Source organism: Corythoichthys intestinalis, chromosome 15 (genome assembly GCF_030265065.1).
Source record: "Corythoichthys intestinalis isolate RoL2023-P3 chromosome 15, ASM3026506v1, whole genome shotgun sequence".
In the NCBI taxonomy this organism is placed as follows: domain Eukaryota; kingdom Metazoa; phylum Chordata; class Actinopteri; order Syngnathiformes; family Syngnathidae; genus Corythoichthys; species Corythoichthys intestinalis.
Window position 1 is genome coordinate 23,236,363 of NC_080409.1, and position 16,799 is coordinate 23,253,161.

Consider the following 16,799-nt stretch of genomic DNA (forward strand, 5'->3'; position numbering starts at 1 on the left):
GACAAAACTGTCACTGAATATTTGTTTTTATTGGGTCTATAAACTGGTGCCAAAGTGATACCTACCCAACCCTAGTTAGCATTCTTGTCAATTCATTGTTTCTCCTCTCTCCATTCAATAGCTTCCTATACAAGGTTATATCGGTGATGAGACTTTTTTAAAAGCTTTTTCAGTAATAATCGGAAACACATTGTTAGTTCAGCTTTTGTATTGCTTTTATGTGACGTAATCAACACTTATTTCAATGGCATACATCATTATAGCAATTAAAATATGCCCTAGAAAAAAAGTACCAAGTATACCGTATGCATTGTTGCACTTCAACTTTATTCACACTATGGTCATGGGATTCCTCAGTTTCACACTGTATTGCAAATTAGTCTATGCAAATTTTTAAATCGAACTTGCTAATTAGAAAAAAAAAATGATAATGTGATTAGCTCATCAGACCAGCTATGTTTGTCTCTATAGGCCTGGCTAGTTATTTTGTGAATTGGTGTTTCTATACAAGCGCACATGCAGCTGTTCATCAATATGCTAATGTAAAGTATTGGATAGTTGTTGTTATTGTTATTGTTGTTGTTATAAGTAAACTAACTAAGTTGAATCACAAATATAATCCAATAACGTATGTCTCCTATCATAAAGGACATCAATTGATATATTTTTTTCATTTTCATTTCTGCAGGTCCCCTTTTATGAACTAACATGGACAAAGTGGTCGTCAGTGTCCTACTGCTGGGAATCACACTTACAATGGTCCACGCATGTCCTAAATACTGTGTGTGCCAGAACCTCTCTGAATCGCTGGGGACACTTTGCCCATCAAAAGGGCTCCTCTTCGTCCCTCCGGACATTGATCGGCATACAGTCGAGCTACGACTGGGTGGTAATTTTATCCTGAAGATAACCACCCAAGACTTTGCCAACATGACCGGTCTGGTAGACCTCACCTTGTCCCGTAACACCATCAGCACAATCCAGCCTTTCTCTTTCATTGACCTCGAGACCCTGCGATCTCTCCACCTTGACACCAACAGATTGACTGATATTGGGCCAGATGATCTACGAGGTTTGATTAATCTTCAGCACCTGATCCTCAACAACAATCAGCTAAGTCGTATCTCCAAAACTGCCTTTGATGACCTGTTGTTGACACTGGAGGATCTGGATTTATCATATAACAACTTACGCAGTGTGTCTTGGGAAGCCATCCGCAAGATGGTCAACCTTCATCAAATGAGTCTGGATCATAATCTTATTTCATTCATTGCAGAGGGGACTTTTACAGATCTGGAAAAGCTGGCTCGTTTAGACCTTACTTCCAACCGTCTGCAAAAGCTCCCACCGGACCCAATATTTGCACGTTCCCAAAGCAGCATTGGCATGAGTACTCCATACATACCTCCCCTATCGCTAAGCTTTGGCGGAAACCCATTGCATTGCAACTGTGAGGTGCTTTGGCTTCGGAGGCTTGAACGAGAGGATGATATGGAAACTTGTGCTTCTCCTACCAGTGTGAAGGGACGTTACTTTTGGTCTGTTCGCGAGGAAGAATTTGTTTGTGAGCCTCCTCTTATCACACAGCATACAAACAAATTGCTTGTGCTCGAAGGCCAAACTGCTAGTCTGCGTTGCAAGGCGGTTGGTGATCCAATGCCAACGGTGCACTGGATTGCCCCTGATGAACGCCTAATCAGCAATTCATCTAGAGCAACTTTATATGAAAATGGCACCCTTGAGATTACAATCACAACATCCAAGGATTATGGAACTTTTACATGCATAGCTGCAAATGCTGCCGGAGAATCCACTGCCTCCATCGAGCTGTCAATCATTCAGCTTCCACACCTGACGAATGGTACAAACCGCACCACGCAGTCAAAGTCTGGTCTTTCAGACATAACCAGCTCAACCAAGATCAGTAAAGGAGAGCCTAAAATTCTCCCAGAGAAAGCTGTGTCAGTCTCAGAAGTGTCCGCAGCTTCTGCCTTGATTAAGTGGACAGTGGGCAAAACAACTCCAAAGGTCAAAATGTATCAGCTTCAGTACAACTGCTCTGAGGATGAAGTTCTCATTTACAGGTAAGAATTTATAGAACAATTACATGATATCCAAACAGCTTTTGATTGAGAATTCGCTAATGACCTTTTTCACTGCTTCTGATGATGATAGACTTCCAATCATGTGCCTCTTTTCATCCTTCTGCTGTGAATTTAAATGAGTTTATCTGGTAGAGGTCAAACCCATTAGAAGTGGGAGCGTGGCAGCAAAATAGATGTTCAAGAAATATATTTCATACGATATGTTTAAGTAGGAAATTGCTGTAGTATAAGTCTAAAGGATAACTGGCCGGAAACAGTTGAAAATTAACACTTTTTATGACAGTTTTTTACTTTCTAAACCGGGGCCGGATGTATGGGGGGGCCAGGGTGGGCACGGCCCACCCAGACGTGAGTCGTGCCCACCCAATCAAAATGACGGTGTTCTGATATGCATAAAAGATTGATGGGTTTTGTGATGGAATACCTGAGTTTCTTTTACATCTTATTAGCATCATCTAGTGGATGCCTTAATTTACTGCATCTCATGCGCACTTTATTTGAATGAAACTGCAACACGGAAGGGACGTTGTTCACTAGAGAATCAGACGACGACGGCCGCAGTCAGTTCGCACCGTCTCTGTGACCACTTTGCCTTGAATTTGAAGTTACATCGCCGGTATTTATTGTTTAAATGTGTTTAAAAACGTAGCTATGTGAACTGTGTGTACTTCAGTGCAAAAAAAGTGAGACAGATTCACTTAGCATGAAACTTGTGATATGCTAATTACCCACGAGTTAGAGGGTCGGCAAAATTTGCTATAGATAGTGCAGTACATATGCGATTTCATATACTGTGCATATTTTGTGTTGAGGTGGTTGCAGCTCAACGTTGCATTCGTAGGAAGAATTGACGGAGAATAAGTTGTCTTTTAGCCAAAACTTGGCGTGTTTAATTTCCACTGACATGCGGATACATCCTCTCTCATAGCTGTCTTCACAGGCAATCCCACAATTCTTTATGAGGTAGTTGTAGATGTTTCCGAACTCCACTGCAGACAATTCCTTTGGATTGTTTATCCAGCTATCAGCTGCGACTTTGTATGGGCAGATTTGCAGGCCAATACACGCTAATTTTAAGTAGTATTGCCTCCTCGCGTCTGTCGGCAGTGACTCGTGGTAATAATAAGTCATGTTTAAGACGTTTTTATGAAAAAAGACGCAAAACACAGCTAAAAATTATGAATTTTAGATAGCGTTTGTCTACAGCTGTTTACCTGTGCGTGCCCCCATCTCAAAATGGCGTCACGTTGCCATGCGAGATGACGTCATCATAACATCATGCCGACTGCGAAAATAAGTAGATAGATCAAGAAAAAAAAAAAATTAATAATGCAGCCTCAATGGGACACAAGCCAGTGTCCTACTTGCGCCGGTCCCAACCCAGAGAAATGCAGAGGGTTAAAAAAAAAAAAAAGCCTGCATTGTGGGTGCCCCCTCAAGTTTTCTTAGTGCCCACTCTGGTGGGTCAACCTAGATCCGGGCCTGTTCTAAACTAAAATACCAACTACACTGAGTTTATTCACCTACACAATAGATTTTTTCTTGTATTGGTGTGGAACAGCAAATCTTTTTTAAACGTCAAACATGTAGCAAAGAGCAATGCAAATTTTTTGAACAGCAGTCGCTTTGTCACTTGTACACCATTGGTTTGATGGCTTACTTATCCTAGCTTTGGAAAGCAAACATGCTAGTACGTGCGGACACTCTACAGTTCTTTGTCCATTGAGCAAGGCAAGGCAAGGCAAATTTATTTATATAGCACAATTCAACACAAGGCAATTCAAAGTGCTTTACATCACATGAAGATCATTAAAATCACAATAAAATCAATACAATGTAAAAACAAAGACAATTGAAATAGGAAATAAAATTATACATAAAAATCGCATTTAATCACGAATAGCATTATAAAAATAAAAAAATAAAAACTACTACTACTACTACTACTACTAATAATAATAATAATAATAATAATTGAAATCAGCAATGGAGATAAAGCACATGAGGAATAGAAATCAAGTAGATTGAAATATATAGACAGTTATACATATGCAGTGCTAAACAAAAGCGGTTTATAGCCCTGATTTAAAGGAGCTAACAGTTTGAGCATACTTTAGACCTTCAGGTAATTTGTTCCAGAGGTGGGGAGCATAATAACTAAATGCTGCCTCACCCTGCTTGGTTCTTGTTCTTGGAACATACAGGAGACTATTATTAAATGTAATAGAAAATTAAAATGTAATATCCCCTTTTCATGAATTTCAATCATTGACTAAAACAGGATCTCTGTCATAATAATTTAATACAAATGTTAGCAGGTGTTAAGAACTAATTTTCTTTGTTTTAAAATAGACATAATCCGAACCCCATAAATGTTCTGTTTTTATAACAACTCAGAGATAAAAAAAATAAAAAATAAAAATAAAGAAAAACGGCTCAACACACACAAAAAAGCTATAATTAAACCAAATGATAATGTTTTATGATTTATGCATCCAAGAACTGCAGCTCTCCCCAGAACTACTCAAAGTGTGCAATCTGTTGCTTTTTGATATGTCATGAATGCGACATGAATCCTGCTTGCAGCTTGTTCCAACTGTTTCAGTGCATTCATAGTTTTTTGATAAAAATTCCCAGGCTCTATGTCATATTTACTTGCCAAATTTAAAATATTCACTGCTAGAGTCTACTGGCATATTAATAATAGGACATATCCTGCCAGATGGATTTTTTTTTTTTTGTCTATTCTTCCTGAAATTGCTGATTTGCACAATAAACCTTTTTAAATGTCGGTTCTGTTTCTTTGTAGGGTTAAAATCTAAAATCTAAAAAAACAACAACAACAATCACTTCATTTTATATTAATGAATGACTCTATTTTGTCCATACTTTCGGTTGGGATGTACAGTTGTGGTCAAACGTTTACATACACTTGTGAAGAACATAATGTCATGGCTCTCTTGAGTTTACAGTTATTTATACAACTCTGATTTTTCGCTGATAGAGTGATTGGAACAGATACTTCTTTGTCACAAAAAACATTCATGAAGTTTGGTTCTTTTATGACTTTATTATGGGTGAACAGAAAAAAGTGATCAAATCTTCTGGGTCAAAAATATAGATACAGCAGCGTTAATATTTGGTAACATGTCCCTTGGCCATTTTCACTTCAATTAGGCGCTTTTGGTAGCCATCCACAAGCTTCTGGTTGAATCTTTGACCACTCCTCTTGACAGAATTGGTGAAGTTCAGTTAAATTTGATGGCTTTCTGACATGGACTTGTTTCTTTAGCATTGTCCACAAGTTCTCAATGGGGTTTAAGTCAGAACCTTGGGAAGGCCATTCGAAAACCTTAATTCTAGCCTGATTTAGCCATTCCATTACCACTTTTGATGTGTTTTTGGGGTCATTGTCCTGTTGGAACACCCAACTGCGCCCAAAACCCAATCTTCGGGCTGATGACGTTAGGTTATTTTGAAGAATTTGAAGGTAATCCTCCTTCTTCATTATCCCATTTACTCTCTGTAAAGCACCAGTTCCATTGGTAGCAAAACAGCCCCACAGCATAATACTACCACCACCGTGCTTGACGGTAGGCATGGTGTACTTGGGGTTAAAGGCCTCACCTTTTCTCCTCCAAACATATTGCTGGGCATTGTGGCCAAACAGCTCGATTTTTGTTTCGTCTGACCACAGAACTTTCCTCCAGAAGGTCTTATCTTTGTCCATGTGATCAGCAGCAAACTTCAGTCGAGCCTTAAGGTGCCGCTTTTGGAGCAAGGGCTTCCTTCTTGCACGGCAACCTCTCAGTCCATGGAGATGCAAAACACGCTTGACTGTGGACACTGACACCTGTGTTCCAGCAGCTTCTAATTCATGACAGATCTGCTTTTTGGTGATTCTCGGTTGAATCTTCACCCTCCTGACCAATTTTCTCTCAGCAGCAGGTGATAGCTTGCGTTTTCTTCCTGATCGTGGCAGTGACAAAACAGTGCCATGCACTTTATACTTACAAACAATTGTTTGCACTGTTGCTCTTGGGACCTGCAGCTGCTTTGAAATGGTTCCAAGTGGCTTTCCTGACTTGTTCAAGTCAATGATTTGCTTTTTCAGATCCATGTATGTATATTTTTGACCCAGCCGATTTGATCTCTTTTTCTGTTAACCCATAATAAAGTCATAAAAGAACCAAACTTCATGAATGTTTTTTGTATCAAAGAAGTATCTGTTCCAATCACTCTATCGGAGAAAAATCAGAGTTGTAGAAATAACTGGAAACTCAAGAGAGCCATGACATTATGTTCTTCACAAGTGTATGTAAACTTTTGACCACAACTGTATGTATGTAGCATTTGGTTGTGTATAGGCCCTGTGATTGACTGGCAACCTGTTCAGAACAAACTCTCTGCCAAAGCCAGCTGGGATAGGATCCAGCTCACCTGCAACCCTAATTAGGGCAATATGCATAGAAAATGGATGAGCATAGTTTCAATAATGACATAATTAAGCTGTTATGAGAATTGTATTCCCTAATTGAACAACAAAATTTACACGTATCCACAAATAATTTTATACTCTTATGTTTGAGTTCACAAATCCCAGCTAATCATCAGACCATGTTTGCATTGATATATATATATAATATTATAATTAAAAAAAAAAACATCTTGGAAATGTTTACTAATGTATTTCAATGCAACATTGTTTTCCGTAGGTGGCCACGAATTCTGCCACGGCAATTTCCACAGTCTTGCAACAACAAGACTGAATCAATCATAGGCTTGTTGATTAAAGATTTCATGAGTTCCCTCATGGATGAGGGAAAGTAGTGTCTTCCTCATTATGGAAAAGGCCAATTAAAGATGAATAATTAACTGCAGCAGCAATGTTACGTGTATGGTGGCGTGAGTTCAGAAGAATGAAAGCCAAAAATAGAGATAGTAGAACAACAGTAGTGCCTATTTATAAATCATTTTTGCATTTGATACTACATAACTGCAAAACAAAAACATAATTTTAGACTTTTTGGAAGTTGCAGAGAAAATTTTGCAAGACCAAAAATGGCATTGACCATTAAACACTTTGCTGTGAAATTTAATTTAAATAAGGTCAAATGATTTCTAATGTGATCTATTGCACACAGCTTGCAATATGCCTCCTTTACTGACAGACTAGTGTTAACTGAGTGATTTTTTTGTTTTTTAATTTAACACATCTTTATTTATCACATCTGAAACCATATGGCAACAGTCAAACATAATACAGTGGCACCTCGACATATGATTGTTCGACCCATGATGTTTTCGACATCCGACGTAAAATTTTATACGCCATTTGTTTCTTCATCCGATCAAATGCATGAAATACGACGACATGACAGCGCCGCAGATGGGCGCACAGCAGATTTTCTTGCGAGAGAAATCAACACAGGTTCCAAGAAGGTTAGTGCAGGTGATGAAACAAGGAAATAGTTCCATTGAAATGAAGATGAAAATGATAGAAAAATATGAGCATGGGGTGCGCATCCGTGAACTGGCTCAACAAAACGGCCGTAGAATGTTTAGGATTTCCACGGTCCTCCTCCGACCTCCGTTCGCCAGTCTTTATAAGTTAACGTGACGACTATTATTGTGGTAACGTCGCAAAAGAAATCGCCAGCTTCGTCAGGTTTTTATCATTTATTTCAGAACTTGTGCAACACAACACGTCTACTGTCCACCGCAGTTGACGGTGTTCTCAACAAAACATTAAAAGAGAAAGAAACTCTCAACCGCACAACTCCCTCTCTCTGTGACGTCAGCAACGCGGTACGTTCAGGTGCAGCACACAAAACATGTCCGCCACAATACAACCCGATTCGTTACGTTATTACAGGAATTGTTATTATTAATATTTTATTTTTCCGGTTTTTATTAATTATTTATTTGTTTAGCTTTGTGTAATTGCCATTTTTAATAGTACCAGCAGTATTTATTAAGGATTTAGTGTACGTTTTAACGCTGTGGAACGAATTAATGGAATTATAATGTATTATGGGAAAATCCTGCTCGACATACGGCCTTTTCGACTTACAAACAAGATCCTGGAACAAATTAACTTCGTATGTAGAGGTACCATTGTATTGTGAAATTGCTTAATTTTACAGTACATTGTTAAAAAGTGATAAGACCGCTGTAAGTGAGGCAAAGATGCCTGTTTCTTTGGTTGTATTGAAACAATTCCAAAGCATCTAAGCCATAATTCTTGTTTCAGGCATTGTACAATTATGCTATGACATTGATTACTAGGCATTGTACAGTTATGCTATGACATTGGTTAGTATTTGCATTGTGCAATGTTTAACAATGTCTTTCTTTTTCTGTCCGTCTGTTCATAGGATGATTCCCATGACTAGCAGAGCCTTTGTAGTCACCAATCTTGTTCCAGGGATGCAGTACGATCTGTGCGTGTTGGCCATCTGGGATGACAGTGCTACCACCCTCACAGCCACCAACATAGTTGGTTGTGTGGAGTTCATCACCACTGACGACTATCCCCAATGCCAGTCTCTTCACAGTGGTTTCTTGGGCGGCACTATGATCTTGGTCATAGGTGGTATTATTGTTGCCACGCTTCTGGTGTTTATCATTATCCTCATGGTGCGCTATAAGGTGACCAGTGGCATCCAGACTATAAAGTTACCTACTGTAAGCAATACTTACTCACAGACCAACGGGGGTATGAACAGGTTCAACGGTGCCCCACCGCAAGTCAAATCAGCCGTTGTGGTTATGCGTGAGGAAATGGTAGAATTTAAATGTGGTTCTCTTCAGAGTAGTATTTCCTCATCTTCAACCTCCACCAACTCACTGGATAGTCAACCAGGAAGAAGGGTTGGTGACTGCTATAGCATGCAAGGAGCTGAGTGCAGCACCCTTCCCAGCAGCAAGTTCAGGAGGCACAGGCACAAACCGCAACCAAACCTGGACCACCTTTTAGGAGCTTTCACCACAATGGAGCTGCGAGGTCTAGCAAGGGACAGTCAAGGGGTAGCTGGCCCCTCCTCTGCATCCAATACTATGAATTCAGGAGCTGTGGTGCCCTTATCCGACAAAGAACCTCTACTAGGAAGAGCAGAGTCCACTACCATGCTGGGCCGCCTCCTAGGGCTACCCCAGGATGGGAAACCCAAAAGGAGCCATTCGTTTGACATGGGCCATGTCGGGGCAACACAGTGTCGTGGCAGCTATCCCCGCAGGATCAGTAATATTTGGACTAAACGCAGTTTGTCAGTTAATGGCATGCTACTACAGTATGATGACAATGAGGACGATAAGCCTAGTTTTGAGAGCTCCGAGTGGGTAATGGAGAGCACAGTTTGAGTATTATTGTGTGAATTGCACTGGGGAAAAACAAAACAACTGTACTTAAACTAAATAATGAACTAAAGAAATACAAGCTGAAAGGGGATGAGTGTTTCACACGGAACCAGTGTGTGGGTATTACAAATTCAACCATGTCATTTTACATAAAAACATAAACTCAGACAGTCTTTGACTGTACATAGAAAATACTCCACCTTTCATGAGTCTTGGATTGCACCAAAATGGCCTGGAATACTCTCCCTCAACTTGGCACAGAACAGTATGACAAGCAAAGAGGGAAAAGAGGAGAAATTCTGAGTGGATTTACTGGGTCTTTATCAAATGAATTGACTGCCAAGTGGATTTGCCGCAGCTATGGTGAGCGGGATGTACTTTTGTGTGACCCACTGCGTGAAATAAGACTACTGCCACAGTTCATCGAAGGACCGCAAGATAACAATGGAGAGAAAAATGATTTAAATGTTACTTTTATCAAAAGTTTTCTATCATTTATACTATTTATTTTATTATTTGATTGATGTATCGAGTGACAGTTGTGTAGCTCGGTTTTCATGGCAGAATCCAAATATCACAAAAGGTACCATTCATAGAGCCATTTCATATCATAGTTATGTTCATTCAGAGCAAATCAGTCATATTATAGACCAAGCACAATCTTACCATGTGACCCTATTTTCAAGAAAAATGCAAAATGTGTAACACATCAAACTATACTGTACTTGTTTTCAACATTGGTTGATGAATACTTTTGGGTCATTTTTGAAAAAAAAATAAACAAACTGCACTCTAAATGACATGGGTCCAAGAAGGACAAATGTTAACTTGTTTGCACACAATTGAATGGAATGTAGCACAAAACAAGTCAAATCAATTTTTAACTATCCTTGTTCACTTTCATTTGGTTTGTACTGTTTTTGTACAAAGGTCAGATGAATATAAGAAACATGATTTTCCATATTTTTAGGGGGGCAATGCAGAGATGGGAATATTGTAGTCTGGCTAAGTTTAAAACGAGGATTACAATAACTAAAGAAAAATGGCAAATTTGACAGGGAAAATTATGTCAAAACTTGTATGAAACAGAATGGCGAAGAAATGTGGTTGCTTTATACATTGTTTGATTTAATTCATCCAATGACCTATTCATCATTAATTCTCTTTCATTACGAGCTGTAAATTACACGTACTTTGATTATTGGCTTTTCAGAATTGCACCCTAAATGATATATACCCACTCACTCTTTTGATGCCTTCCTGAATTTCTTGTGGGGTTTTGCTGCATCTGATTCTGTTTTGTTTTCATCCCTAGGTGTAGCATTCTGTATATTGGCATATTTTGTAAAAAAAAAAAAAAATAATAATAATAATAATAATAACTGGGTGGAATGTAAAAGTGGGGAAGTCATTTGGTGGTGTTTTTACTTTCATTGCAAGCAAACAGTGAAGGTGCTTTACTGTGGTGTACTAACTTGGTTGTTTCTCGCTAGCTCGGTCAAATGGGATTTTTCCACAACTGCAAAAAAATAAAGTGGGAAATTAACTATTATTTACAATTCACAAAAATCTACAGTGCATTGTGAAAATAAATGATTAAATTAAAAAAAAAATCCCTCCCTTAATTAGTACCAGTAGTTAGATTATGAAATTAAAATCAAGCTCTATGTTACTGTGGATCACGATATCTCTTGCCTCCATTAAATTTAGGTTAACAAAAAGACAAATACAGCTACAATATCCCAAGAAATGATACCAGTGTTGATAAAAGTTACATTTGTATTTTGTGAATGGACAATTTAACTTACTAGTTCTATTTGTGTTTTCTTGTAAAGTCCCTTTTCACGCTGCTAAGAATACAATTGTGTGCGTGACTTGGCTTAGTCATGACTCTAAGATTCGATGATTAAAAACAGAAAAAAAACATGTGTCAATACATTTTGCTAAAAAGAAAAAAATATAAAATGTTCATAAATTCTTATGTCTTTTGTGTTTTTACTGCATGGTCATACCTGTCTCTGTTTATTATGGTTCACCAAAGGTATTTTTTTAAGGCCGAGGTCCTATAATCAGGCCAGTTGCTGCTGACTCACCTCGGCACCTTATCACACATCACTAGTACACGCAACCCCTTGCCAGGGCCCATTATACAGCCGTTATTCATAATCTGCCACAAAAGTTGCTTACACCAGTAAAAGTAATCTCTTACCTGTAGTAAATGTAATATTTAACATGCAACTTTTGGTCAAGGCTGATGTATATGATGAAGGCAAGAAAAACATACCCATTGCAAGTTTTACTTTCAGTTTAATGATGCAGGCAGGTCTCACGATGAAATATATAATACCACGTATGAGAGGAGATGAAGGCTGTTTAAAGAGTACTATGCAGACCACTGATAAGGTGAAGGAATCCTAATTATTTCACTCTATTATTTCTTTCATCCAGACATGTACAAAACTTCAATTCTAAATTGGTAGTTATTCAGCATGGGTTTTCAACGGTTGAAGTACCCAAAGTTTACTTTAAAAATGGTCAATTTTTTCCACTTCCCTAATAATCTTAGGGGGGTAGAGTACCAAATAATTTTACTCGAGTGAGAGTGACATTACTTCAAAACAATATTTTTCAGGTAAAACTAAAAGCAGTCGTCCAAAAAATTTACTCATGTACAGTACAGTATTCAGTGAAAAGAATACTCAAGTAATGATTAACTGCTGACAATGAGTGATTTTTTTTTTTTTTATGGTATTTTTTTCTCAGCACATCATCGTCTATATGAACTGTTATTATTATACTGTGCTATAACCTATTACATGCCCATTTCTCGGCCCAAAATACACAAAGATCATTAAATTTCCCACTTTAAAAATCTACATAAATAAAACATCACCTGTCCAAAGAGCATAAGAGCCCTCTAGTGGTGAAAACATGTCCTACCGTGAAATTAATATCTCCGGTTTTCCTTGGTCTGTAGGTGCCAAATAAAAAGAGGGAGAAAGGATGAAATCCGCGCTTTCAAGTAATGTTGACAGCAGAGCTCTATGTAAAATAGTTTATTGCTTTAAACACAGCACGTGATTGAAAAGGCTAGCATGACAATAGGAATTCTGACTGCAAGCTTGTGTGTAGTCATTTTTTACATTTGTATTGAAACACTACATCTGATTGCTATGATGTCTTACGATTATTGTTGCAAAGTCTCATTAGTGAAACTAGTAGATCTACTGTGGGTATCTTTGGGAAAAATTAAGTAAAATTGATTTTGTAGAATAAAGAGGAAAAACAGAGCAACTAGTGTAGCCAAAATTAGCAGAGTAGGAGTAGCGTTTAATCACAAATCTACCCTAGTAAAAGCAAAAGGTGTGGCACGGTAAAACTACTGTTAGAAGTACATTTTTCTCAAAAAGTTACTCAAGTAAATGTAAAGAAGTAAATGTAACACATTACAACCCACCTCTGCTGATGATTGTGCACACAGTGTATATGTTGACTAGCAAAGGGTTAGTGTTTACAATATATATTATTTTTATATAAAATCAAATGCATAAAATGACCCAAAAAAATTGTCATTGTGCTTGAACTCAGGACTCACAGAAATTGCTACATGGTTTGATGAAGGCTAGCTTTGTCAGCCTGTGCAACCGAGAGTCATGTCGTGGCAAATTATTGATTCATCATTCATTCAATCATTCTTTTATATATTTTCAACAACCAATGGTTAGATTCAAATCAGTCTTCTGTAGTGGAACCACACCTCGTCTGTAAAAAATCCACTTCTCACAAATGTAGTCATGGAAATGCTATCCTTGCTACAAAGCTAAAGGTGCCTTCAACAATGTGTGAGCTGCTGCACTCAGAAATTCAGAGTTGTAGGATAATGGAACACCTGCGCTAATAGTTAGAAAACACCTGAAGCAATAATGTCACCGTGAAGCTACTGACTGCTAAGCAAAATGAGTGAATTGCATTTGCCTTTCAGCAAGTAAGCAACATTAGTCTAAAACGGAGCCACTTCAATCTTAATGCCACAGCGTTCAGGGAGATAGAAAAAAGTAGCGGTTTAGTCTAAAAAAAAATACAGTAACTTGTAACTATAAAGGCCTTTGAGTATCAGGGTGTGTTTCCAACTAGCAACTAACTGATTGAAGTGCCTTTTTGGCCGTCATAGGGCTTCAGTGTTGCTGGGAGAGAGGAACATTTTCCAATGAGTGTACTACAGGTGGCATCAATAACTCTCCAACTCTCTTCAGTCATCTTTAAAGTTCTCATCTCTTCTTAATGCTATGTCCGAGCTCAAGCAATTCCGTTATATTTTTCGCTTGACCTACTTCTCACCCCAGCTAATATTAAAACATTTGGGGCTGGAACCACATCTGCTGACCATTGACAGCTCTTTCTTGAAACAGTAAATATTCAAGACAACTTATGGCATTACAGGTGAGGCAGTAGCAGGTGGGTATTAGCAAAGCAACAGAAATTGTTAGAGGTCATCGATGCATAAATAAATGAAAAAAAGACACTCATTAGGTTTTTATCCAATTTCTATGCTGCTTACCAATCACAGAAAGCCTGAATAATAAAAACATTCACACAGAAAGGTATGGAGCCTTTTGCAACATTGTCTAATTTCCATTTACCGTTTTTTTTCGGACTATAAGTCGCACCTGAGTATAAGTCGCACCAGCCATAAAATGCCCAACGAAGAGGAAAAAAACATACATAAGTCACACCGGAGTATAAGTCGCATTTTTGGGGGAAATTTACTTGATAAAATCCTACACATACAACAGATATATCACCATGAAGCTAATTAAAAATAAAACTACAATAGAGAACAACATGCTGAATAAGCGTACAGTATAATAATGTTACATGATGCATGAACAACGAAATGAGAATGTACTGTCCTCACCAGGACGCTACGGCTTAGTCCTGGCTATACAGCGAGCTAAACTCTCAAATGACGATGCTGGACGTCCGTATAATTTGCTGACTTTATTTTTGGCTGTCGTTATAACACCATCATTAGAAGAATTATTGGAACTAAAAATAGAAATAATAAAAATCCATTTCGTCCTCGATACCCAACAGGTTCTCATCAACGTAAATAAATCACAATTAGCTGCTATTACAGCAATGACACAAACACTTAGCATGCGTCCGCTAGCATTAGCACATTGTTCAAACAACCACACAACTGGCTCTAAATGTCCAATCGCGGGTGGAAAACACACAACAACAACAGAAAAGATGATACACACAGGCGCTGCCTCTGTAGAGATGTTTTACAAGCATAAACAATGAACGTAGGTTCGCAGCCGTTTCTCTCTCTCTCTGTCTCACGCCCACTCGCCCAGACGCTGCGTAGCTGTCAGCCTTCTTCTGGAGTGTGAGCGCTCTTCTTCGCGTAAACAAGTGCAAGTGCGCCCCCACTTGGGTGTGAAAGTGCCACAAACTAAAAGCATGCATTTCAATATAAGAAAGTCAATAATACAATTGAACACACATTCCCAAAGGTAGAACGCGAACATGGCCACAGCTATTAGAGTAATTTAGATACCTATAGCATAAAGAACATGCTAACAAGTTAACCAAACCATCAGTGTCACTCCAAAACACCAAAATAACATGTGAAATGATATAATAATATGTTAAGAATTTCACTTTAATTTCATTTTAAGTCGCTCCTGAGTATAAGTCGCACCCCCAGCCAAACTATTAAAAAATCTGCGACTTATGGTCCAAAAAAATACGGTAATACATGTCAACCAGTGTTGTCACTAACGCGTTACTAAGTAACTCATTACTGTAATCTGATTACTTTCTTCAGTAACAAGCAATCTACCGCGTTCATTTTTCCAAACTAGTAATCTGATTTAAGTTAGTTTCCTTAGTGTCTGTGTGTTACTATTTTTTTATTGCCTCTTAATGTATATAGATTGAAGAATATTGTCGTCATGTACAAAGAGCATTTTGAATAGAAAATACTAGAAAGGTCCATGGTAACCGCTCACAGTTACTTCCTGTTTTGGTCTCGAGTCACACATGCTAAGTGTTTTGGGACTGAGAAAGGTGTGTGCCACCACGCGTGCACATTCAAGCCGAGCCTCCTATTGAGGTTGTGCGAAGGCATGTTGATCTGTGTACGTCCATGAATGAAAGTGAGTATTTTTCCTTCATTCTGGAGGGTTCCAGCGATAGGTTGGTCCCCCTACACCAGGGGTGTCCAAACTTTTTGCAAAGGGGGCCAGATTTGGTACGGTAAAAATGTGGGGGGCCGACCTTGGCTGACGTCCTTTACGTAGAACAATATATTTAAGCAAATTTTAGCAAGCAATTCCGTGTGTCACATTTGCTTTATTATTTTTTTTATTAATAATTTCCACAATCTTGCAACTAGCCTTTGTAACGTTCTTTTTCAACTCTCGGGCTCTTGTGAAATACTGCTGCTGTAAAATTAAACTAGCTTCAAGTTGCTTGAATTTCTCGCTACGTATCTTCTCAGTAATCTTGTCGTAAATGTCAGCGTGTCTTGTTTTGTAATATCGCCTCACATTGAACTCTTTAAAAACAGGGACTGTCCCTTTGCAAATGAGGCAGACACAGTTGTTGCGTATTTTAGTAAAGAAGTAGTCCAATTCCCACCTATCGTTGACGCGCTGGCCATCGCAGTCAACTTTCTTTTTTGTGTTGATTGTCGCCATTTTAGAACATTGGGAATAAAGGGTCACACGGGGTAATGTTGCTTAGAGTGCTGCTGCCTTTTAGTGGGTAAATGAGGAGCAGCATTTAGTGTGTAAGCTATTTCATATGCTGGTAGCAGTACTGCTGACCAATTTATTAAGTCTGTGTGCGGGCCAGACGTTATTGATTTTATGACAGAGGCTGGGGGCCGGATGAAATTTGACCAAGGGCCGCATTTGGCCCCCGGGCCGGACTTTGGACATGTCTGCCCTACACGAACGGCCGTTTCGTAGCTTTGCCATTGCAACGTCGGGTAGTCATCGCTCCAAGTTGGCAAGCATTGTTTAGGATTGAGTATAAAGTGCTTAGTTGCCGCCACGTTTTGTGGCCAAATTGACCGCTTGTCTGTACGGCGTACTTCCGGATTGCGCGCGCGCACCAGCGCTCACCCCCCTCCTTTGTGTTTATTGTACAGTGCAATTCATTTGTGTGTTGTTGATTATTGTGCAGTTAACTTGCATTGTTTTACATTTGCACTGATATGCTGTTAATCCCTAAACCCTAACCCAGAATTCAGAATTTTTGACATTAGGCTTAATCTTCAAGTTAGTAGGGGTTTAATTAGTTGGTGGAGTTGTTCTAAAAAAA

At 38.7% G+C, this 16,799-nt stretch overlaps 1 protein-coding gene across 2 annotated transcripts in view; it reads left to right on the forward strand.

The window, feature by feature from the left end:
- LOC130930733 (leucine-rich repeat and fibronectin type-III domain-containing protein 2) overlaps positions 1-11,433 on the forward strand; it is a 189,129-nt gene extending 177,696 nt beyond the window's left edge. For both annotated transcript variants that reach the window (XM_057858798.1, XM_057858799.1), the window contains exons 4-5: positions 689-2,084; positions 8,483-11,433. In XM_057858798.1, the coding sequence (XP_057714781.1) occupies positions 709-2,084; positions 8,483-9,467 (2,361 nt within the window). In that variant the 5' untranslated portion in view covers positions 689-708 and the 3' untranslated portion in view covers positions 9,468-11,433. The remainder of the gene's footprint in view (positions 1-688; positions 2,085-8,482) is intronic.
- The last annotated feature ends 5,366 nt before the right edge of the window (positions 11,434-16,799 follow it).